This window comes from Thermobia domestica, chromosome 3, assembly GCF_964235325.1.
Source record: "Thermobia domestica chromosome 3, izTheDome1.hap1.1, whole genome shotgun sequence".
Lineage (NCBI taxonomy): Eukaryota > Metazoa > Arthropoda > Insecta > Zygentoma > Lepismatidae > Thermobia > Thermobia domestica.
This window is the reverse complement of record NC_137456.1, coordinates 297,813,732-297,838,960: the sequence shown is the minus strand read 5'-3', so window position 1 is coordinate 297,838,960 and position 25,229 is coordinate 297,813,732. Positions and strand designations below refer to the sequence as shown.

Below are 25,229 nucleotides of genomic sequence, written 5' to 3'. Positions count from 1 at the left end.
GATACCTGGAGTTGGTGTATAGTTGTTGCCACCGCGTAGCAGGGAAGACTTAATTTTGGTCCGCGCTGCTTCGATTCGTCATCGAGAATAGCGAAGTCATGTGCATGCTGTTATTATTATATATTATTTTTTCTTGACGAATTGTTCCTGAAGTGAGCTACGGGAGGTCAAGAACAACTCCTGCATCTACGTCATGAAGTGAAGAATCTTGAGATAAGTGCGTATAATTGTATGAATATAGATGGTAATGATGTAAGAACTACGAAATAAAGTAAATAGACTCTTGTCATTTTTGTTATAAAATTACCTTGCGAGTAGATTTTACTTAATCCCAAATTGTTATAGTCGAATACACACGGTTATAGGAGCACTCGGATTAGCCAAATTAAAAAGATCTCAACGATCTCTACATCTACAAGTACCTTTTTGTTCATTGACTGTGTGACGAAGTCGGGAGAGACGGGACTAGTAAGCCAAAAGTTGGTGGCGACCCACCTCGATATACTTTTTTTTTTACGTTTTAAAGTGTTTGTTAGAATCACCTCAATGTAAAGAAATTACATATATAGGCGTTTAACATTTCTAGTGGAGTAATTTTGTTGTTCATTGACGTTTCGTCTCGTCTCTGCAACTGGTAGTACAATCTTCAAAACGGAAGAGGGGCCACCGCAGTTCGTCGCTACGGATTTACAATTTTTGGCGAAATTTCTCTGGTTGCCCATCGGTGGTCTAACGACGCTTACGGCATGGGGATGTAATGCTTACGATTTATGTTGGGGTATTGTGAATCTGCTGGTTATTTTTAAATGGAATTACGGTTTCACAAGTTGTATTTCTCTATATATTTTTGTGCAATTGAAAATACAACTATTTTTTTTTTATTTGGTTTCGCTTAACCGTTTAAAAATAAAGTGAAATAAATTCTGTGCTTTTAATGTCCCACGATTATGTCTGTTAGGTTAAGCAAGGCCATTATTAAAACAAGTGAATATTGAAGGACACATTGGTGGAACGAGAATGTGGGAGGTAACAGGAGTACGGGAGTGTCCCGAGAAAGCCGACGAGCACGATGTTGCCCATCTCAAGCATATTTGCTTTGGGAACGAACCAGGTAACCTACTCATCATATAGTTCACTAGGCAAGGTCCCGGGTTGGATTCCTTGTGGGAGAGCATTTGAAATTTTAAATCTTCTCGATGTATGTGTTCGTTTTCCTGTTGTTCAAGGTTAACGGAATTGTAAAACTAGTCTAACCTGGTAGAAAATAGAGACACGTTATGGAGATATTTTCGGTGAATTAAAAAAAGAAAGTGGTCTGAAGCACCGGGTTTCAGTTAGGGGTTCGAATGACTCTCAAGACCAATTTCTTCTTCATGTCCTTGCGTGTTTGTGTGTCTTCTTTTGTTCTCTAATTTAAGTTAAAATTTTTTGCACTATAGTATTTTATCATGACACAAATTAGAGTGGTTCGTCCTTATTAAATCGTAAACGTGTGCAATTTGCTACATACATGAGAGTTGATTTTATCTTACTTAAGAGAGCCGTCTAAGAGTAGTGGCTTGAGCATCCGTTTGGTTGAGACGGTTCCATGTTTTATTCCGCATAGTTAATTGGGGAAAGCTTAATTATTAACAATATTGATACTTCTCATGTATAATAACATTGAGCAATATTCCATTTCTCCCGATGTTAGACATGAAACGATCTTCTTTCACTAACAACACTGCCAGACATTCGTACTGTTTAACAGTGATACCGTAACGATTTTTAGCAAACATTTAATATATACATAACGCTAATCCTTGGGGCCTAGGGCTTAGACACTAATCCTTTCCAAGTACCTGTTAAAAGGCAGTTCACCCTTAAACCCTACAAAATATACAATTTCTTTCCCTTCGTGCTAACATTCTCAGTATGCTTTTTTCCAGTCTAATTTGCCCAACCAAGTGTCACTGATTATTCTAGAAATTTTAAACGGAGAACTCTTAAAGGTTTTTCTTTTGAACTAAATGTAAGCAAATAAGAAACATAGCCACTAAAAAACAATTTTAATATCAAATCATTATATTTGTAATTTGCATATGTAGAAGGTATTACACTTGTAATTATTTTATCATAGCGTCAAGTTTAAAAAAGATAAAACATGTCAGACCGAGTTTCGAACTCTCAATCTTCAGATTTCACAAGTTTTTTTTAAGAAGATAGAGCGGCTTATAATGTTTTTCCAATGGCGGCATCTGCACGGCTTGTAGCTAGCTCCTATATAAAAAAGGTAGCAGAAAATGTAATTTCCTCTGTATAAGTCTGCGGGAATTGGGACGGATCTAGGCTCACTTTTTAGATTTAGTGTCTGAACAAGTTTCCAATTTTATGTGAAAAGGACTCTGCCACTGAAACAACCCGAAAATATCCTCCATGTTGTTGGAATAGGACGTAATGTAGAGGCTCCAAATCTTCAGTAATAATAATAATAATAATAATAATAATAATAATAATAATAATAATAATAATAATAATAATAATAATAATAATAATAATAATAATAATGGATCAGAATGGGCAACTAGTGTCATTTCGCTAAAATTGACAGCCTCGCAGCTACCCACGCGGTGGTCTCACTTCCGTTTTGAAAATTATACTAGCATTTGCCCAAGAGCAGCAGGTAGGCGACGAAACGCCAATGAATCACAAATTAGTCCCCCAAGCTACCTTAAATTGTCAATATGCGTGATTTGTTTACGTTAAGACTTGTCTGAAATCAATTTAAAAAAGTAAAAAAAAATAAATAAAACAAGTCCTGCACGATGGGCACGAATCACCAACCTTGTGTTTACTAGTGGTGTTCTCTTCCGACTTCGCCACGGAGGAGGTGAAGAAAGAATGGCTTCTGGAGGGATAAATTATTGAAATCCTTTTAATTTGGCTAATCAGCGTGCTCCTTTAAGCGTGTATATTCGACAATAACCGTTTGGGATCAAATAAAATGTCATCGCATTGTTGTAATGTTATAATAAAATTACAGGCATCTCTTGACTTCATTTCATAGTTCTCCAATATCCCCTTTCTAATGATAGGCGACAATTGCCATCTCAATTCTACAAGTATACGCACTTATCTCAAAACTTTTCCTTCATAATGTAGAGCCAGGGCTTTACCACGGAGCTCACTGTAGGATCAATTCGTTATGAGAAAATAACATACCTTTGTTTGCTGCTTAAAAGGTGTTAAGTCCAAAATTTCTAAAAGTCTGTACTTAAAAAGAAACTTTGTTATAATACATTGTGGGGAACTATTTATGTAGAAATTTAAAATACTACTACCCAAATTTTAAACGAAAGCCATCTACGTAAGCGTGTACCTTAGCAAAATATAATGAGATTTTTCCCTATAATGAAATATATCATGAATCGTAAATTTTGTTTAGATCTAAAATCACTATCAATATCACTTGGTAAGTAATCAGACGATACTACTATTTACAATATATTTTTGTTTGTTAATATCTATTTCATCAATATCACCGTATTCTGGTTTATGCTCTGAGTCATCACAAAGGAACTAAAGGATTTCTCGTTCAGAAAGCTCCGTACGGTGCAATCATTTCACTATCGGCATATTTTAAAAACTACTAATTAAAGAGTAAAGATACACTTTAACACTTATCCGGGCAAGACATTTTTGTAACGTAAACGGGCAACCGGGGCCTGTCAGGCCCAGTATATATTTTAAGTGCAGAACACTCAAAATTCAATGTCTGTTGCCGCATACTGTTCCGACTAAAGGTTACAATAGTCACGTGTTCAGTATATAATTATGTGACAATTTGATCTAATATTTGACAGGAATTTCACTAAAGTTATACGCGGCTTCCTAAGCCCCGGTTGCCCGGTTACGTCAGGAAAAAAAATGTCAAATTAAAAAAAAAAAAGCTTTACCAACTCGATATGTTCATGATTTTAACTTCGATGAAAGATAGAAGAATTCAGTATTTTATGTCTTCGAAATATGTATGGCTATTGAGAAATTTTAGAAAAATGAAGCTAATGGGCCTGGGAAGCCCCGGTTGCCCGGATAAGGGTTACTTCAGAACTGCTACTCAGGCTCAAAGTGCATTTAGTCCACCAATACTTATACCGATCTTAGCAACAACTCATCACAATTTCCAGTATGTGAAGAAAAATTCCGCTTTGAATGAAATTTTTCATCTATTAAAATATCAATTGAATGAAGTAAGACAAAAGGTAAATATGAATATGATATAACTCTGAAGAGCTTAAACAATATTTTTCAGTATTTCGAAATGGGGATGCCAAAGTTAGTCACTTGTGCGATACAATACTACTAAAATCACCAATACATAGCTATACCGATCGGAAATATAGGGTTGTAAAAAATTTAGGGGGGAGGCCCCCTAATTGGTGGCCTAGTGGGGCATACAGAAGCAAATGTGTGGATTGCGTCAGAAGCCAATAAGCGATTGTCTCAGCTTCTTCTTACCATTACCGTGTGACAAGAAAACTCGGCCCCGCTGTTGTGTGAACATTGTTTCCAGTATAGTTCCCCTTTTTTTCTTTCTCGTGGGCAACTTCTTTCTCCGCATACCATACTTCAATCTCGTTCTTTAAAAAGTCACGCCTAGAAATTTGTCATCTTGAGTCCGAAACTCAGACTCCCATTCGTGAATATGGGCCTGAGTGTATACGTATATCATTTGAAGATGTAAATAGAAAACACTTAAACCAGCTCTGGGGGCCTGTTTCTGAGTGTGTATTTCGTTGTCAGATATCCAAATACTGAAGGCAAGGGCGCAAATCTGCCTTCAACGTTCGGGGAACGGGTAAGACCGTTCCCATTTTTTTAAAGCGATGTTCAAAATATTTATGAAGTTGAAAAACAATGCTGTGGAGGATCAGAGTTGTCTTCAACAGTTGGAGGAGGGCAGATTTGAGGGAGGAGGGCATATTTGAGGCTTAGTCTGGGGGGAGGGGTGATGAAACTTATATAACGATAGATGAATCTGATTTCTGAGGTGAACCTGTTGTATATTATATACCAGGCAATATAGGTAAAATTGTGATACGTATCAACCGTCGTGAACACATTCTGAAATCTGAATACATGCATATTTATAATTGATATGTTTCTATTTACGCATCCACAATGATCCACATTAAAATTTTAGGACACTTGTTTTGTATTAATATAAATAATGACTTCCCCAAAACTATGAAAGAAAATCAACTATGTATGGCGCAACAATACTGTTATTTGAGCAGAATTATGATGATCACATTAGCATTATAGGAATCGTTACAGGAATTAAACAAATAGTTGAAAATAGACTAACAATAATAAATGATAATGAAATATTAAAAAACACGATTCTTTTTTTTAATGAAATAAGTCAAGGGAAACAATTTCATCCCACTTTCCTTTGTGACATTCGGATACAAATCATCACAATTTCAAATCGGGTGGAGGGGACATGTCCCCCTCATCTCCTCGGGATATGTGCCAATGAGTGAAGGGCCCAAGCAATCTTTGCGAGGGGCGAGAATGGCCTACCAGATCGGTGACCGTGATTCTACAGAATGCTTTATGTTTATGCTTGTGTGTGTGAGCTCTCTCAAAGAATTTCTGGCCACGCCACTATGTATTTATGATGAAGATTAATAGTTTGCCTTTAATTACGATTACAATTACAATGCATTTAATTACGATTAAAGTATAACTATTTTTATACTATTATCTACATAACCGACATGCTTCAAAAAGGCATTGAACTAGCCATTTCTGTTTTGTTGTCTTTCCTTGACGTTAGCGCTCGTACGTTCTGTACAGAAACTATAGCTTAGTTCAAAATAGATAGAGTTGGAAATACTTGAAGATATGCCAGCGTATATCAAAAGCAGAATGTAGAGTTGCAAGGGGTGAAGGAAGTTAAGAAAGCAAGTAGTTGCGCATGCGCACTCCACAGAAAGCAGACGAAAACCCCGTTTCTTGCAGTAGGCCTGGATGCCCAAGGAACATAGCGTACGACAAGAGGAAAGATAGAAAATGTGCATCTGTGTGACGCGCATGCGTAGGTTCCGCTTATCAAAGTAAGGCGAGAGAGCACATCCAGAAGATTGCAGAGGAAATAATTGTGATAATTACAAGCAAACAATTTATATACAATGAAATACGTATTTTTTCTTATTAATAGGGGATGCCGGGCATACCGGCGTTCCCTTACGCTACGCCGCTGATATTTTTCACTTTTTGTAAAATTTAGAATAGATTGCTCTAAAATACAGTTGTGAGTCAAATTACTACATCGAGCATTTAAGGTAAATATTACAGTTTTCAGGTGAAATATTATTCAAATATTTTATGCTTGGACATAATTCACAACAAATTTCATTCAACTTCATTAAAGAAATGTTCTCTAAACGTGCTTTGTACACAAAAATGTACACAAAAAGAAAATATTTTGATAGTAGTCATTAGAATGTCGAAGCTTAAAATATAAACAAGAATAAGCATTCCTGTTGTTCAGTATGATTGTGAAACATAGATGCAGACTGAAATAATTTGAAAATAATATTCTGAGACTAATATTCGGATGACATAGGAATGGGGAATTATTTTCTGACAGATTTCAGTCTGTACTGCATTATCCATCTTTAGTTTTTGAAATTTCTCGAATTTTATCTGTGTAATATTTGTTCGTTTCCCAGATAATCTACTGTTTGGCGAAAACTGACTTCCCAAATTCCTTGTCGGCTGACATTCGAGTTTGGCTAACTGCAGAGGTAGTTCCTGTACAGTTCATATGGATCTTAACATTAAAATATTTGCCCCTTCTGTGGACTGACTTTCAATTATCAAATCTCTCAGTTCTTGATCAGACGGAGAACTAACCACCAAGTGATAATTAGCCACTAAACCTATCAATGAAACGAACTTTGCTTTATCATACCGTAGTGTATGTAATTTCCTTCTGAACCTGTTCAAGAGAATTGGAGAAATGTATTATTCTTTTAACAAACTTACGGAATCACCGAATGATTTAATTTTAACTGCTATATTTCTGTACCATAATCTTGCTGGTCTCTCTAGGCAACGAGAAAGAATGAGTAACTTATCGTTATTGGGAAGCGGAAACATCTCCATAGGTTGGAGTAAATCCTGAAAAATTCGGAATCTCTGTTGTTCATCTGACCATTGCACCTAAGAACTTTATTAAGTTTCGGACATATGTACTGTAATAGTTGCTACAATCAAATCCTCCGGAAGTGATTGAAATTCTGAATTACCACAATGATTTTATTGTCTGAGCCTTTACTGTCTAAATCTATTCCTTCGACTTCCGACTGAAAATCCAACTCGTGATCTCTACATGCACATTGTCGTCCTGCTATTATTCTAACAATCATTATATGATCATTATATGTAAGAGATTTCAATTTTTGAACTATCCCTAGATTTGTTGTTTTCTCGACTTGTATTTTCTGGACAATTAACTTCTTCACATCTCAATTCACAATCTGACTCATTGCTTTAGTACGTATTTTGCGGTACGGCTACTCTTCGCATCTGACAATATGACAGCCATTAATATTGTCCGATTTATTCTGAGGGTGATGGTTTACTACTCACCGATTAACCTATTGATGTTCACTTGGAATTGTCTGTGCATCTGAATTTTCTACAAACAATTCCACTGAGGCAAAGCGTGTTACACCTTTAGCTTCCTCGGAAGTTATATGAAACTCTTTTCTGCACCGATTATTGTCAGTTACTCGCGCAGTTTGCACTTGATCAATTTGTGACTTCAAATTTCGATCCCCTTCAGAGTCTCCTACTTGACATCTACTAATTTGGTGCTCATAATTACTTGCAGTTTAAATCAACGTTTCTAACCTCAACGAATCACGTTTATGAAATTTATTCCGGATATCTACCAATAGTCCAGGGACTTTAGCATTTTTCTTCGAAAAAATTAGAAGCCAAGGTTTTTCTTCACAAAATCGTTCATTAGCTCATTCTAAATGACATATCAAAAGTCCCCTACTTTCTGCTGTACGCTTCCCCCTTTTTCGGGGGGTGGAAGTGGGGGAGGAAAACGCAATTTAAAATAATATCAAATTCAGCTTATTTGCATGTTAACCTAAATATTCCGAATAAAAAAAAACAAACTTTACCGGGAACGCTTAGCATATTTGCTCGTAAATGTTTCACAGGAAATCCCAAAGAATATCAGGTCGGGTTTCGAATGTTTTGTGGGATTGGTTATTACTGCCTGCAGAATAGTGATAAAACCGTCGTTTTTGTTTCAGATTGAAGATAATTAATTACCAAATGTACGGAATGAAACGTGCTGTCTGCATTGTTAATTTCTTTCGAGATTCAGTAACAAAAAGAAAAACTAGTTTTTGAGTACTTGGTTTTAAGTGTAAATGCAAATAACTCTGTAATCATAAAATATTTCAAAATATATCTTCAAAAAATGATTGTAGAGCATTTTAAAGCCTTTCCAACGGTACCTGTACCTGCATTTTTCTGTATTTTGAAATGTAAGGAAGGTATCTTGTTTTATTTAATACACCGACTCTTGTAAAGACAATATAAGCCTACTTTTTTTAATTTTGTAAAAAAATGGATATAGGATTTAATATCGCATTAGAATCCGTAAGTAACACACACCCCAGACACAGATACAAAAATGAGGATTTACAACGTTGGGCAATAGATTCTTATCGTTTGTAGAATGAGAAATGTAAAATTCAGAGTAATAATGAATAAAAAATGTAAACTATTCAACTTACCTGAAATTGTTTACTTATTGAGTTCCTTTGCTGATTGATAAATAATAATTGTAATTATAGCAGGTCGACCTGGTTTGTTACCTCTATTTCTTCGGCGTTCATGAATATTTCACATTTAGAGATTCCTTCCGTTGGAGTGACATTCAAACAGGATTGTCCGTGACAATTTGAACAAGCAAGAGAGCAAAACAGACCTAGCTTCCGACATTCATACACACTGCCGCATACTTTAAACCATGAACAGAAAATCATTTTTAAAAGGGACGGCGGAGCAGGTGGCTGCCTTGATCGAATTGGTACTAACAAATTGTCTTTCATAACCCAACACCACTCCTCAGGATTTAGTTGGTTTCCGAGCCATGTTTGTACGTAGTCATAAACCCGAAACAAATGTTGTTGTGCTGCAGCTGAAGTCGGTGGTAGGGCTTTTAAATCGACAGACTTATTTCTCTTCACTGACTTGGTGAAATAATGATAACGGTAATCATTTAGTGAAATGTCATTTGCAGATGCACCGTATAACCCTCCCCCCAAAAAATGTATGCCATTTTCAGTTATTTCTGCATCAGAAACATTACTTCGATTAAAAAATTCTACGACATGTTTTAAATCTTGACGTTTTTGTAATAATTTCAAACAAGCTGATTTTCCCTTCTGAAAAATGGCAGATATTCTATCACCGCCTGAAAAAGCATGTAGAAATAAAATGTGATTTTTGCATACACCTTCTAAACTTCTTGATGGGTAAATCTTCGGCTTTGTCTTTCCTTTTCCTGGCTTCAAGAAAAAAATTCTAAATTCGGCGGAGTTCGAGCTGTCATGATTACTAACAAATCAATATCCTCACCAACAATAACTGTAGAATTAGAATTAATTTTTGATGTCATGTGTGCGGTTTCTACAATGAGGATATCAGCATCATTCTCTGCTTGTTTGACATCAATATTGGCAGCCTTGAATTTATCAGTGAGCAAACCAATCAACCTACTTCTGTTGTTTCCATTGGCGAGAAGGTTTTCTTGGCTCGTAGTCGCAACCATGTTTCCATCAAATATAATTGTTGTTGATGCTGCTTTTGAGCACTGTCGGAGTTGCTCCATACCTTTTACATTTCTCTGAGGATTACCATATCCATCAAATACGATGACAGTGTTTTGACCGAAGTGTTTTTCCACATATGCCACATATTTATCACAAATATCCATGAAAGAATCGTTTTGACGCCACACCACTCGATGAAGAAGGAACCCTCCATCAACGACGTAGTTTGCGTTTCCGAGATCAGGATGAACATTGGTCGGGTTGAAGATGTTGAATAAGGATGGTTTCTTCGTTTTTCTAATTCCAGTTGCATCAAAAAGAGCCATTGGGTAAGGAACCAGTTCGAAATTTAAACATGCTCGAAGGTCATCATCTGATCTTTGGATTACGCTGAACCGTTGAAACAAGAGCAGTAGATTGACAGGCACAGTAACATCATGTACCGTAAGGTGATTGTTCACTGTTTGAAAAGAAAGAACCCTATCAGTACGAGAATATTTTGACATGAAAATTGTCACCAACTTTTCTTTCCATCACGTTTGCTCCAATCTTCAGTACATCGTAGCAGTTTATCTTCTCCCCATTACCTGTAACCCCTGTTGCTATACACATGTTCACTTATACATTTAGGAAAGGGTTGTGAGCACTGAACCACTCTGATACTTTCCTATCATCTTCTTGGTCCCGTTTGATTCGAGATTCTCGTGCATCTACATTCTGTTCTTCACTTGTGAACAAAATCCTACAAAAGTTTTCTAGTCCTTCAGAAATGTTGCTCGCACTTAACAAACCAAAAACAAACTTAGTTAAAACATTCTCTTTTGTACTTCTTCCATGCACAAAGCCTCCTCGTATCTTTGAAGAATTCATGAGTGACTGTTCTATTACCATATCTGTTGGAGTTCCACTAAAAAAAATTGTCTAATCGCTTAACAGTGAAAACGTTTGCAGTAAATTTTCTATAGATGTCTCCATCCATTATGTTCTCCACTTTACCATGTCTTGTACAAACAAGTTGGCACTTTTAGCGTACAAAAATGTCCTGCGGCGTGGAAATACGAAATCATCCTCTTCACTACAGACAAAGGAGCCTTCCAGTCGCCCATCCTTTCTGCCCCAATAAACTCTTTGAGGATTAACACCATATCTAAATACTGGTCCCATAATTGTGCAGTTGGACCTCTCTCCTTTAGTTGGTTTTAGTTACAAGAAAATGCAGGTACAGGTACTGTTGGAAAGGCTTTATAATGTTCTACAACCTTTATTTGAAGATATATTTTGAAATATTTTATGATTACAGAGTTATTTGAATTTACACTTAAAACCAAGTACTCAAAAACTATTTTTCTTTTTGTTACTGAATCTCGAAAGAAATTAACAATGCAGACAGCACGTTTCATTCCGTACATTTGGTAATTAATTATCTTCAATCTGAAACAAAAACGACGGTTTTATCACTATTCTGCAGGAAGTAATAACCATTCCCACAAAACACTACAAATTCTGGTGTCGGCCATTTTGATGACGTCATATTTCCGAAACCCGATCTGATATTCTTTGGGACTTCCTGTGAGACATTTACGAGCAAATGTGCTAAGCGTTCCCGGTAAAGTTTGTTTTTTTATTCGGAATATTAAGGTTAACATGCAAATAAGCTGAATTTGATATTATTTTAAATTGCGTTTTCCTCCCCCACTTCCACCCCCCGAAAAAAGGGGAAGCGTACAGCAGAAAGTCGGGGACTTTTGATATGTCATTTAGAATGAGCTAATGAACGTTTTTGTGAAGAAAAACCTTGGCTTCTAATTTTTCCGAAGAAACGTCCATTTTTTGACTAAAGTTCCTGGACTACAATTCCTTTCAATTTCTTTCTCCCCATAACGCAACTAATTGAGTTTGCTATGGATTATTTCGACTTTTCGAGCACAATGGTTGGCACAATCTGTTTGCAATGATCAGGGAATTCTTCAATTTTCTCATTTAAGTCTATTAAATTATTATCTACTAGCGCGTTCGTCCGTTGTGATTTCCTAATCTCAATCTATGTAAGTTCTGGTATGTATCCATATCTTTAATCTCTACAGCAGAATTTACAGTATTGATATGGAATTTCAAAATGTTTATTTACTCAGTGTGATTTCTATTCTTTGGTCTATTTGTCCCGAGAACGAAAAATCTTCGCTTCTATTTCTAAATATATATTTCCAATTTCCGCTTTTACACCTTAGAAACCACTTGCTACAAAAAATATATTATTTTCTAATTTTTGTCTTACTTCACATACAATATCTTTTAACCGGTTCTCTACATCATTAATCTCGGATCTGAAATCTACATTTTCTTGTCTGCGGTCCACCAACATTTTCTTTCTCTATTTGAATATCATTCTTAAAATCCACTATCGTCTGTTTATTTTTACCTTATAAGTCCACTAAGAGTTGTTTATTTTTACCTTCTAACTCCACTAAGAATTGTTTATTTTTATCTTCTAAGTCCTCTAAGAGTTGATTATTTTTATTTTCGATCGTTTGCATTAAAGCGTCGAGCATAGCAATATGAATCGATTTTCATGAGTATGTTGTTAGCTGTCTTTTCGCTTTCTCTCCAAATTCAGTAATGTCTACTTCACCACTAATTTCATCAAGGATTGTCAGCAGTTTTCCTGTTGGTTCAGAAAACTTGTCACTTCTTCTGTATTACAATAGGGACAGACCCAATTCTGATTTTCAAAAATGAAATGAAATTTTTGAGTTTTACGTCCTACGATTATGCCGGTTAGGCTAAAGGAGACGGTGATATGAGTAATGAATGATATGATGGAATGAAGAAAGTGGGAGGAAACGAGAGAACCCCGAAGAAATCCACGCACACGTTGTTTGTCCACCAGAAAGTTTACTTGGCGGGGCTGGGATCAAACCCGGGACCCGAGGCACCAGAGGCAAACACTCTACCACTGAACCACAGCGGCCAAATCTCATTTCCAGTTTCAAACCGTTTAATTCTGGCCGCGTCTAGTTTTAAACGCCGTACATGATGCCACTTGAAGCACAAGTCACATGCAACAGTTTTATATTTTATCTTCCTTCTTTTGCAACTTACATGTGAGTCTGACTCGTGTCCTCCTAACCTAAAGTTTACGAACATATTGCTTTAGTACTTAATGCAACGTTCAGACGCCAAAGTCCGTATAAATTAATCAACAATGACAACAAATCTAACTAAGTTTAACTTACAAGTTTAGCTTACGATTCTGCACTCTATTAAGGATTAAAATATAAAAATTAAAACAACCATTTTCTTTTCTCATAAGAGTTCAATTTAAGTATCATACACTCTAAATCTAACATCTTACGCTATGTTTGCAACTTGTGAAGCTTTCACGCCGGGTCCAGCATTAGTTTGACTTTACTCGCGCAACGTGTACGCAATAATTAATAAAACACTATCAAATTTCTAAAGAAGAAAATTATGTAAAGAACAATTTTTCAGTGTGTATATGATTGGCTAGTTTTGGTCAAAACAAAAGAGAAACAAAAGAAAATGCACAACACATTAATTTATGTTTTTATAACCACGTACCAAAATCCAACTCTTGAGTTTATACGGGTAGTCTTTCTTCGTGGAACACAATAAATTAGTAATTAATTTAAGCAATCTCAAGACTATTCAAGCCATGAAAAATTTATCCTTGATAATATATTAACGCAAACTATCATTTGATTACCTTATTTTTGTTACTTATTTCTTTTCTCAAATAATTAGCAAATAAAGAAAAAATAAAAATTTGTGAATATTTGCTCAGCATAATTCATATCCAATTACTTGGATTCTACACACTTGAAGATTATGTCACTTTAATTCTTAACTGTCTTTTCATAAATTAATTGATAAAAATATAAATATATCTAAGAAAGTTTGTATTTAAAAAACTGTATTTCCCAGTGAAAGGTTAATTCAACACTGTGCATATATTAATCATAACGAATCTTATTCAAAGTATAAATTCTGCTTATCTCAATTATGTTAGTGAATATCCAGAAAAGCAACGAAACAATTCTAGTATCTAGTATATGGTATTTAACATTTTATGATGCCATATGAAGGAAAAAATCGCAATAAAAAGACTAAAATACCGTAAGAATAACAAATATTTAGCGTCAAACCATTCCTTCAATACCCTTCTGCAGCAGATACGACGACGAGGATATAACGACAAAGAATTCTACAAGCAACTCTGATTTCACGTTAACTTCTGGCACGTTACTGATGGGAATTGCCTTTTAATATCATCAAGCTAAGTATATTTTGAAAACAATAATGAGAATCTTCCACCATAGATAATGAAATAATGCATATTTACAGATGAAATGATAAAGATGAACACATGTATCTCGCACACAATGAAAAAAGTAAAGGAATGGACACAAAATATCTTTAATACCAATATTGCTCTCTAAATTCAGATATGTATAGATCGAGGCTACTGCCCACACAGCAATGAAATATTTTCAAAAGGTTTCTAAAACGTACCATCATTTTCCTTCAGAAAATGTATTCTACTTTCCTTAAGGAAATATATTCCATATGTTGTTGAAAACATTTTCCAAATAATACTGGAAATATTTTCGCAATATACTCAAAAACGTTGTAGAAATATTTTATACGCCGTTAGAAAAGTTTTCCAAAAAATGTTTTCTGTACCATTTCCACACATTACTGAAAATTTATTTGAAACGTTTTATACAATGTTAACGGAATGGTTTTTAAAATGTTTCTCATGGAATATTTTAAAATAATTTGCCAATAACACTGAAAATCATTTGTCTAAAATAAATATTTTTTTTCTAAATATTTTTACAATATATGGGGTACTTAGTTGAAATGTTTTCTGAAGATTTCTAATCCATTTTTAACAAAAAATAATTTTCTGTAAAATAATAATTTTAAAATAGTTTCCACTTATACCAAAAATATTTTCTATACATGACAAAAAATATTTAGTTCATATTTTCCGTACATCACAGAAAATATTTACTGAACATTTTCTGTGCATGACAGAAAATATTTAGAGAATATTTTCAGTACATGACAAAATATTTAGAGAACATTTTCTGTACATGACAAAATATTTAGATAATATTTTCTGTACAAGACAGAAAATATTCAGATAATGTAAGGTAGACATATCAAAAACATTTTCAAATTATTTTCCTTGGTGTTTTGTAAGAGTAGAAAATGTTTAGAAAATATTAAACTAGTTTCAGATATGAATTTGTGCTAAGAAAGAAAATATTTACGATTAATTTTTCAAATAGCAATTGATATGTTTTTGATTTGTTATTGTATGTTGTTTCAGAACGTACTTAAAATACTTCCTAACGAATTCGTGTTTTCACATAGAATATTTTAAATTCTTTCTGAATATTTTTTCGTCATTACCACGATAACACACGCAGTTTGAAATACACGTCTTTCTTCAATACTGAATGAAATGCATACTGAACAGTTTTCCAACTCTTGTAAGTTAAAATATCTGGATTTCACTTTTACAAATTGATCGGGTGGTAGAAGTCTGTGTATGTTGGAACCGGTTTAGAACACACGGAAACGTGTATCATATAAATTTGTTGAAATAAATTCTAGTATTCTAACTTATAGGTTGAAGAAAGAAATGTATTTGGAACTGTAGGTGTTATGGTGGTAATGATGGAAAAATATTCAGAAAGAATTTAAAATATTTCTCTGCAAAAACCAGAAAATGTTAGAAAATATTTTAAGTACGTTCTGAAACTACATACAATCACAAATCAAAAATACTTCAATTGCTATTTGAAAAATAAATCGTAAATATTTTCTTTGTTAGCACAAATTCGTCTGAAACTAGTTTAATATTTTCTTAACATTTGTCATGTTCCCGGGATCCCTTAATATTACAAGGCGACACCACAAGGGGAATTGTGCAGTACAAGTGGAGAAAGGTAATTATCTCGGACACAGTACATTCTATATCTATGCCAATATTCATTGAAAAATTATATGGAGGAACAAAACAATCAGAACAAATCACATGCATTTTGTGAAAAGTATTCTTAATGGAACTAAAAATATGCTATAGTATAGACATGCAAAAAAGTCGGCTTTTTTGAATCGATGGTTTCTTGCACATAAATCGATGGTTTTTGGGAAAACAACGAGAATTTTGGCTTTTTTCATTTTCATGGTTTTTCTGTTTAAATAGCTTTCTTATAGTATACTCCAAAGTTAAATAAGAGTACATTACCTTAATGCCATATTTCGCTCTGGAATTCACCATCATGATGGATGTAGCACATGGTTTGTGAATTAAAGTACACATATAGTGCGTAGTATTTGAAGGTAATTTTAGAAGCTATTTTAACTTCTGAATTATCGACATTTTTCCTTCTCTAGATCATTTCTCTTTAGTCATCCGTGTTTCACTTCTTAGAGCTTAGTACTCTAGTTTCTAGCACATAATTAAACTTATGTTTTCGATATATTCATCAGAGCGTACGTTTTCCAATATGTCTGTCAGAGCGTACTTCCACATTTCCGTTATACTGTAGCTGAGCAATGATTTAACAATAATCATCTTCCGGACACAACCTTGGATACCATTTTATAGAAATAATCAGTATCGGATTTAGAAGAATATTTGGGAGGGGTTTCTCTGAATAATGTTTGTTTATTCTAAAAAATTTTTTTTTAAGAAGAGCTTAAGTTTATGAGTAGTAGTTTTTCTAAAACTTCCTATTTTTTTATTTGAGGACAGCTTGAAGTTTATGAGTAAAGGCAAAACTAATATTTAGTTTGTTATAGAAATTCCCTAATTCCGGGGTAGAGGCTTCAATCCGAAAGATATCCCCACCCTAACCCTCTTCACAAACCCATCACTGCTGGTACTTAATAACAAAGATTTAAAAACGATTAGATAGTAAGTCGACCAGGACTCACGGAACAAGCACTATCTTTATATTCACAGATGGAATTAAGGAAAACTTTTGTCAAAATGGTCGAATGCGGAGTTGAACCCCGGACTTCACAATAGAAGCGCAAAAGCTAACCACACACTCATGTTTGTTTTGCAGTTGTGCTTAACTTAAATGTATTCTCTCTCTCTCTCTCTCTCTTTCTCTCCGGGCATAAAATCTCTCCATTGACTTCTGTCCGTATCCAATTCAATCCAGTTTCTACTCTGTATTCCTATTTCTACTAGATCCATCTTAATATGGTCCTCCCATCTGGGCCTAGGTTTTCCTAATAGACGTTTCTCGATTGTATTTCCAGTTAAAACTTTAAAAGCGTTCCTACTTTCTTCCATTCTGGCTACATGACCTGCTCACCTGAGCCTCCTAGACTTGATGACTCTTGATGTTTGTTAAACCGTATAAATTATGTAGTTCCTCCTCATGAAGTTTCCGCCATTCCCCATTCCCGTCCCTCTTGGGTCCAAATATTCGTCTCAGAGTTTTATTCTCAAATAATTTCAGTCTGCTTTCTTGCCTCAGCGTAAGCGACCATGTTTCACAACCATAAAGCATAACAGGCATGATTATTATTTTATATATTGTAAGCTTTAAGTTCCTTGACAGAATTCGCAACGACAAAGTATTTTGAACTGAATAATAACAAGAATTTCCTGATTTCAGTCGACATTTAATTTTTTTGTGGGTATGATTTTGGTCTGATAAAACTGATCCAAGATATTTGAAAGTATCCACTTTGTCGAAAGTATTAATTGATTTTTAACGCATTCATAATTTGCCGTATTACGACCCTTGTGAACTTCCTTGTATTTACATTTCTCTGCATTTCTTTCGATCGTTCTATCAGATTTACATCATCAGCATACACCATAACCTGGTGAATACCATTCAACTCTAGGCTCCGGTTCTTATCTTGATTTTTCTTATAGCGTACTCCGGAACAAAGCTGAATAATAACGGCGATAACGCATATAGTTGTTTCAGGCCAATCTCGACGTGGAAGCTCGCATTTTTCTACTCGGACTTTACTCTGGAATGCATTTAAAAACTTATCTAGCTTTTTCGGTATTCCAAATTCTGTAAGAATGTTGTACAATGTTTCCCTCCTTACCGAGTTGTAAGCCATTCTAAAATCAATAAACCGTTGATGTACTGGGTAATATATTACCATTTCTTTTCGAGTATTTGTTGAATGGTAAATGTCTGGTCGATTTCGACTAAATGCACACTGATATTCTCCAATAATTTCATCTAGGTATGGGGTCAATCTTATTAATAGAATGTTAAGAGAAATGCCTTGATAATTATTACAATCATATTTGTTGTCTTTCTTGTAAATTGGAACAGTGATTGATCTTTCCGCTCTTTTTAAATATATTCAATAGTTTTTTTGTAAAAAAAGTTTCGTAAGGATATGTTGAATTTTCTTGTTATAAATTAAGAAACCTTCAGGACTGGGTAAACCGTGATAGTGGTTATATATTCTAGAGCCTAGGAAACCATACCCTCAGATGAACCGTCTATTACGTAAATGATCCATCAAAAGAAAATTCGACACTTTCCCGATTCTGAACAAGCTTAAGGAACAGTCAGTGCATTACATAATTTGGAGCTTTACCGATTTTGCAGATCCGAAGCACCTGATAGGAGGTAACATATTATTACGTATGTGATCAATCAGTGAAAAATTTGTTCGAAATATTCATACAATGTATATGAAAGTTAAAACATAATTTCAAGAATGTACAGAACCACCCGAAACGAAGCTCTTGATGTGCAGATTTATCTCATGTTTTTCTTTATTTTGCTTTAAAAAGAGGGTTGTGATATTTTCAAGTAAAAATACTACATACAATTTTGCTAGTTGTTTGTGTATTTTTGAAGTACTTATTGTATATAAGACGTTAAAATATTATTACATATATTAGTTAATCCTTTGGAATTCATAATGTAATTATGTCAAGAATTTGAAAAAAAAATCTTTTTGAAATGCATGGTTTATTTTCGAGGTTTCATATTATTATCTGCATCAACCACTATTTAAATGAGTTTTTTGTTGTAGAGAAGCGAAACAAAGTTTGCTTTATCAGTTTAAGCAAAATTTTCAAAAAAAAAGCCCAACATTTCCCAAGCAAAAATGCGAAGCAGAAAAAACGAGTTTTTAAAAAAGCCGTTTTTTTCCGAGCCCTTGCATCTCTACTATACTACAGTTTCTTACAAAATTATTGAAAATATACGAAACTTACAAACACGTGTATAAAATGAGTTTTTCTTATAAAGAATCACTATAAAACGTGATCAATCACCATGAAACCATTTTATTGCACCATGACTCTTAACACAAGGACGACGTGGACCACTGAGATGTCCGCAGTCGAGGTGTCTATATTGTGCTCTTCGTTGTATGTTTCACACAACACTAAAGCAGCTATTGTAGTGCGTAGAATAAATGGCAGAGCACAAGAAAGCCATCCCTGTTATCAACATGTGAGTGGTTCATGTCGTCCTTTTTTTTGAAAGTCATGATGAAATAACTCGAATATAAATAAATCAGGTCTACTGAGCTGAAGTACATAATTACAAAAGGAAAGAAAATGCAAGACTGGACTAAGATTTGAACCTGTAATTTCAACTTACCGTGTCGATGCATTAACCACTAGGCTACTCACTGTATCCAAATAGTCATTCATTCTACCACTCCTGAAGTCAGTGCTCAAGCAACCAGACCGCATTGACTACACCGCAACTTGTGAAGTACTTGGGCAACCAGTGTCTACACTGCAAAACCCCACTGGTGGTAAGATTTATACATGAAAAACGGGGAAAATAACTTATTTTATATCATGTAAATATTTAATGTGATATACAATCGAATATTTCTTTGAGTTATCGTATATAATAGAGAAATTATCCTTAAAATGATCTAAATGCCACCATCCTACATTACTTATGATTACATAACAAACCGAAAGCCAAATAAAAACCTTTAAAAGCCTTGAAAAGACAATACATAAAATAAAATCCTGTAGATTTATTGAGAATAATTACAGTAATAATCACTTAATTTTACATTAAGTACATTTGTCGTACGCAATATATTTAATGTGAATACATAAACAAAAATTATATATTAATTTAAGTCTACTAATTGTATACCGTACATTATAATAGTTTGAAATGTATATACACCTCATCAGTGTATCAATTTTAACTAGTTTTATTTAACATAAAAAAACACTTACTTTGTAAGAAAAGTTCGAACAGAGTTGCACCATACAAACTCTTCCCCACACCCTAGTATTGTATTTCAGAAGATGACTGTACCAATCACCGAAAACCAAGCAGCTGAATCATGCGTTTACATACGCCCCCTCTCCTCAACACACACAAAATAAGTTAAACTATTTCTTGAAAAGTTCTCTGTCACCTTAATCTAAGAATATATTTAACGAAACGAAGTAGGTATATTATACATTACTTTACAATCTGAAGTTTGATTTAACTGACATAAATTAAAACTGAGCATAATATGCACGCAAATTAGCTTAAATGAGTACTATAGGGAGCTAGCTTGCTTACCAGCGGGGGCTGAGGTAGAGGGGAAAAAATCCAACATGCTTTCTGCCTGACTCTTGCGACACTCCCTTACCCTCCTTCTATATGCCAGCGTTGCCAGGGGTAGAAAAGGTTATTTGTTGAGTGCTGTTGTGGTTGCGGTTTTATTGCTTGTTAATCATTTGACAATGGCTTCACAGCGTAAGAGAGGGCAAACTATACACAGCGAAGCTAGGAAAGTAATAAGGAAGGTCATAGTGCAGTGCGACGAAGAAGCGAGTTAGAAAAAACTGAAGCATTTATTATCAAATCCTAATTTGCGTGTGTCCACCTATACAGGGATCTCTGTGCGAAGTGTGACAAAACATACGGAAAGAGGGAATGGACGCTGGTGAATCATCACTCACCACTCCAGGTAAAAAACGACCTAAAGCGGAAAAGTATAGGTTTCATTGTGATGAATTTGACAGGCGCGTTATACGTGATATCATTCAACACTTATATTTGCGGAAGAAAATTGTTCCAAGTGCACCAAAGTTATTGCCAGTCATCAAACAAAAAGTTTACTTCCCGTGGAAGGTTCACACTTTACGGCGGTTGCTTCATAGTATGGGGTTTCAGTGGAAAAGATGCAGGAGTAATAGGAAGATTCTCATCGAGCGTCCAAATATTGTGAATTGGAGGTGAAGGTATTTGAGGGCCATTAGAAATTACAGGTCACAAAATAGAAATATCGTTTACATAGACGAAAGTTGGGTAGACAACAATCTGACTTTTAGGAAATGCTGGCAGAGTGAAACTTTACACGGTGTGTCTTCAAACCCAAGTTCTTCGAACAGGTTGATCTTAGTGAATGCTGCAGCAAGTAGTGGGTTTATTGATGGGACAAGTTTAACTTTTAGAGCAGGAAGGGCTTCTGGGGACTACCACGGACAAATGAACTCACTTAATTTTGAGAAATGGGTTACGGAAGAACTTGTCCCGAATCTTCCTAAAGAAAGTATCATTGTGCTTGATAATGCTCCCTACCACAACATACAAATTAACAAACCACCATCAAAGTATGCTGTAAAACAGGAGATGATGAACTGGCTTCAAGACAACCAAGTTCCATTTTCTCAAAATATGAAGAAGTTTGAACTACATCAGCTGATTGAACAACATAAGCCACAGAAGAAAGTATATCGCATTGATGAATTATTGAAGATCAATGGTCATAACGTACTTCGCCTTCCGCCTTACATGTGTGAACTTAATGCCATTGAACTAGCTTGGGCAAAATCAAAAGAATTGTTAGGGAAGATAATCCAACAGGGGATTTGCCTTTGTCTAGATTGGAGGAAGTGACCAGAGATGCTCTGAAATCTGTGACACCGGAGGATTGGGAGGGGTACAACAAACACGTGATTAGAGTGGAGCAGCAGTTCTGGGAGAAAGATGGATTAATAGAGGATACCATAGATAATTTTGTAATTGAACTTGGTGGTATTGACAGTGATGATGATGATTATGATATAAGCGAAGAGGACGAGAATTCGTCTTCGGATTCTGAACTTGCTCAGCGCATGTCCGATAGTGATGATTAGAGACCGGATGTTAGACAAAATGTCTGTTCTTTAATATTAAAAATATAATCAAAAATAACGTTTTGAAGTTTAAATCGGAGGTTATAGTTTCAATTTAAGACAATTTTATTTTGCCTATTTCGCCCGTTCCTGCCTAAATAATTGCTTTAGTGCCTAATATTGCCTATTCTATGAATTTTCTTCCAAATTAGACTTTATTGGGAGAAAGTATATAAATTAGAATTTCAAGAAAGGATCCTGCCTCTTCCGAGAAATATAAGTGTTGTTTATATTGATAAGATGCCGTAAAACTTTGGACTGCTATGCGTACTGATAAAGTGCTGTAAAAGTTTGGATTGCTGTGTGTACTGATAAATATATAAAATTTGGACTGATGTATAGTGAAAAAGTGCAGTAGAGAATGTATTTACCAAATATACTCGGAATATATGGCAAGCTTCGTTTTCATATATACAGGAAAAGAAGATATTCACAAGCAGGTAGCCTATGTTTCTATATTCTTTGAACATTATCTAAGACGTGAATTTATTATTTTTAATTGTATTGAGTATGTATCTTCATTATTTTGAGTTACATTTTAGTGTCTATTTTATAAATTTTAAGTGCCTATTTGCCTACCTATTTTCCACGTTTTTAATGCCTAAACATCTGGTCTCTAGTGATAATGATTAATTGAACGTAAACATAAAACATACCTGTATATTCTTCATTGCACTTGTAAACTGTTACGTGTTAATAGGAATGTATATAATTTATTTATTTCAAGTGATATATATAAGCTCTGTAATTAGATTGTAAATAGATATATTATACAAAAACAATGCTGTTTTTAGAGCCAACAAAATATCTTCGAAAGAGCGGAATATTCTTAGATATAATTATTATTAATAAGAATTAAAATTATTATTATTAATATTTATTTATTTATAAGAATTAACGCTCTAAACGAGCTTAGAAGCTTCTAAATGTAGAATCTACACTTTTTCTTGCATAAAGTGGGATTTAAACCATTCCATTCAGCTGTCCCCAGCGGAACTGACCTTTATATTGGAATCGGAGACTAAAATGCTAGACCACTCCGCCACGCGAGTAGCTATAAAATACAGAAGTGAATAATATGCAAAATGTACCCAAATACGGTAACTGCTTATGCAAATTTGTAAATGACGAGTTAAAAAAATCTTTCGATAGCGATTGCATGATGTGCATAAACTCTTTGAATTAAGTGAGTATTAGGTGATTTCTTTTTACAAAGAACTGGCAACCCTGCCCAAGATTGTCGAGTGACCGTTTCGTGGTGACGTGAGTGGGGCACCTGTCAATCAACTCTGAATTCCTCAGCCTCTCATTAAAGCTAGCTACTAATACTACCATACACATCACACGAAGCGAGCTACGCCAATAAAAAAATCAAGGTCAATAAGAATTAATTAGATCTTCAGTCTATATTTTTAAATTGCTGCTATGTTGACGCTATGAATTTTGGGCTTCGTATACTAAATGTCTCTATGCCAAACTCTCCCTATATAAAAGGTTTTTCGTCGAATCTGCAAATTGAGCAAGCCGCGCGCTAATGATGGGAGGCTGATGATAGTTCATCACATAGGAAGACACTTTGAAATGCTAGGTGAGTCACAACACTTTCTTCCTTTTTCTGGGATTCATCCTTACTTACAGTCTAATTTGGTATAGTCTATGTAGTACCTGTGTGCGGCGTACCTTGAAATCATCGCGGTTGATAGCCTCCAAACACAGTGGACTCCTAAAATAAAGCAATTGTTGTAAAATTACTATTTGTAGCATGTACTATTTGGGGCAAAATTTAAAAACGAAAGATATCTCAGAATCAAGGTTAAGTCAAACGAAGCGTTTTATGCAGTTTTTATCTTACCTCAGGCTATCCAAAACACTAAAACATTGTTTCCTATACTTTTCGAAGTTATATACTAAATATCTTAATAACTGTCACTCAAATTTGGTACGCTGAATATAGTTATAGTGTAGATATAGAATTGAAACTATGATCCAAAGTTAAAATAATGATATTACAGAACACAATAACTTAACTTAGGATGAAAATGGAAACTGTAGATACATGAGTATTACTGAGGGAAGGAAGGAAAGTAACTCAGCTGGGTTACGAGTTTGACAGAGTTCATACACAGAAATCGTTCGGTGGTTTATATTTCCTTTTCGACTTAAAATATAAAGAAGATAAGCTCGCTTTAAAAAGAGTTAAAAAGAAAATAATTTTTAAAAGATATAATTTATTCTGAATTGTTGTTCAGTATTTGTAAATAATGTAGAAATCCGACACAGAGCTTGCCCGCTGGATTCTGGCGCCCAAATTCCAACTCCGCCTGCCTGCCATAAAGTAATAGCAATATATACTTTTTTTTTTAAAAAAAAAGTGCAGATTAAGCCTAGCTTAATATTTACATTTTTTAACGATACCTACAATATGGCGCTAGATTCGTCGTACAAAAGCAGAGGAGTGTTTCCTGAGAGTAAAACAAAAAAAAAAAAGGTCTAATAAACTTAGGGCGAAAAGCCCATCGTTCACGTGTTATAGGCTGCCGAAAACATGAAAAAATCAATTTTAAAGGTCCATAGTTCCAAAACTATGGGACCTACCAAAGTCGGGTCAAGACCTCGCTTAGGAACTAATATGTGCTCTATCCAAAAATACATGTTTTAGAAACTAGGTCTTACCAAATGTAAAACAGAATTTTAAAATTCGAACCGGAAGTTCTCGAAAAAATCGCAAACTTCGACTTTTCAGATAAACTTACGTTCATTTGTTAATTTATGTACCAAAAGATACGCATGCGCAAACCAAACTATAATAAAACATATTATATTCATATCCCTACGTACACTCATGTCCAAAATGATTGTCGAATATCTATAACTGTCTTCTTGTAAGAATATAATTTGATAATGATTTTCCAGGGTACTATTGATACTGATACTACATGTATAATCGGGAAATGTATATTCGTAGTAAATTTCAGGAGAAAAGAATTACAAACACGAAAATTAGAATGACAAAATGTTGCAAAATGGACAAGAAATTTTTATTTTAGTTTTATTGTTCTTATTTTCTGCTCTTTTGACATGAAATTTTTCACTTACATGTCTTTGCCTATTATACACATACTAACATTATAAGAAACACCAGTTGAATTCGTTATCAAATTATATTCCTACAACAACAGATTTATAGACATGCG

General features: G+C 34.5%; 1 protein-coding gene across 1 annotated transcript; it reads left to right on the top strand.

Moving 5' to 3' along the window:
- Positions 1-21,346: 21,346 nt before the first annotated feature.
- Positions 21,347-21,996, top strand: LOC145682262 (uncharacterized). Its single transcript, XM_081753843.1, has 2 exons — positions 21,347-21,702; positions 21,744-21,996. The coding sequence occupies exons 1-2, from the start codon at positions 21,347-21,349 to the stop codon at positions 21,994-21,996; spliced, it is 609 nt and encodes a 202-aa protein (XP_081609969.1).
- Positions 21,997-25,229: the final 3,233 nt, after the last annotated feature.

What these genes read in the sequence shown, in the direction of transcription:
- LOC145682262 (XM_081753843.1), top strand. Translation starts at nt 21,347, where the DNA reads ATGAACTCACTTAATTTTGAGAAATGGGTTACGGAAGAACTTGTCCCG. An exon ending in TGGGCAAAATCAAAAGAATT is followed by an intron (nt 21,703 to 21,743) that starts GTTAGGGAAGAT and finishes GCCTTTGTCTAG; the next exon opens with ATTGGAGGAAGTGACCAGAG.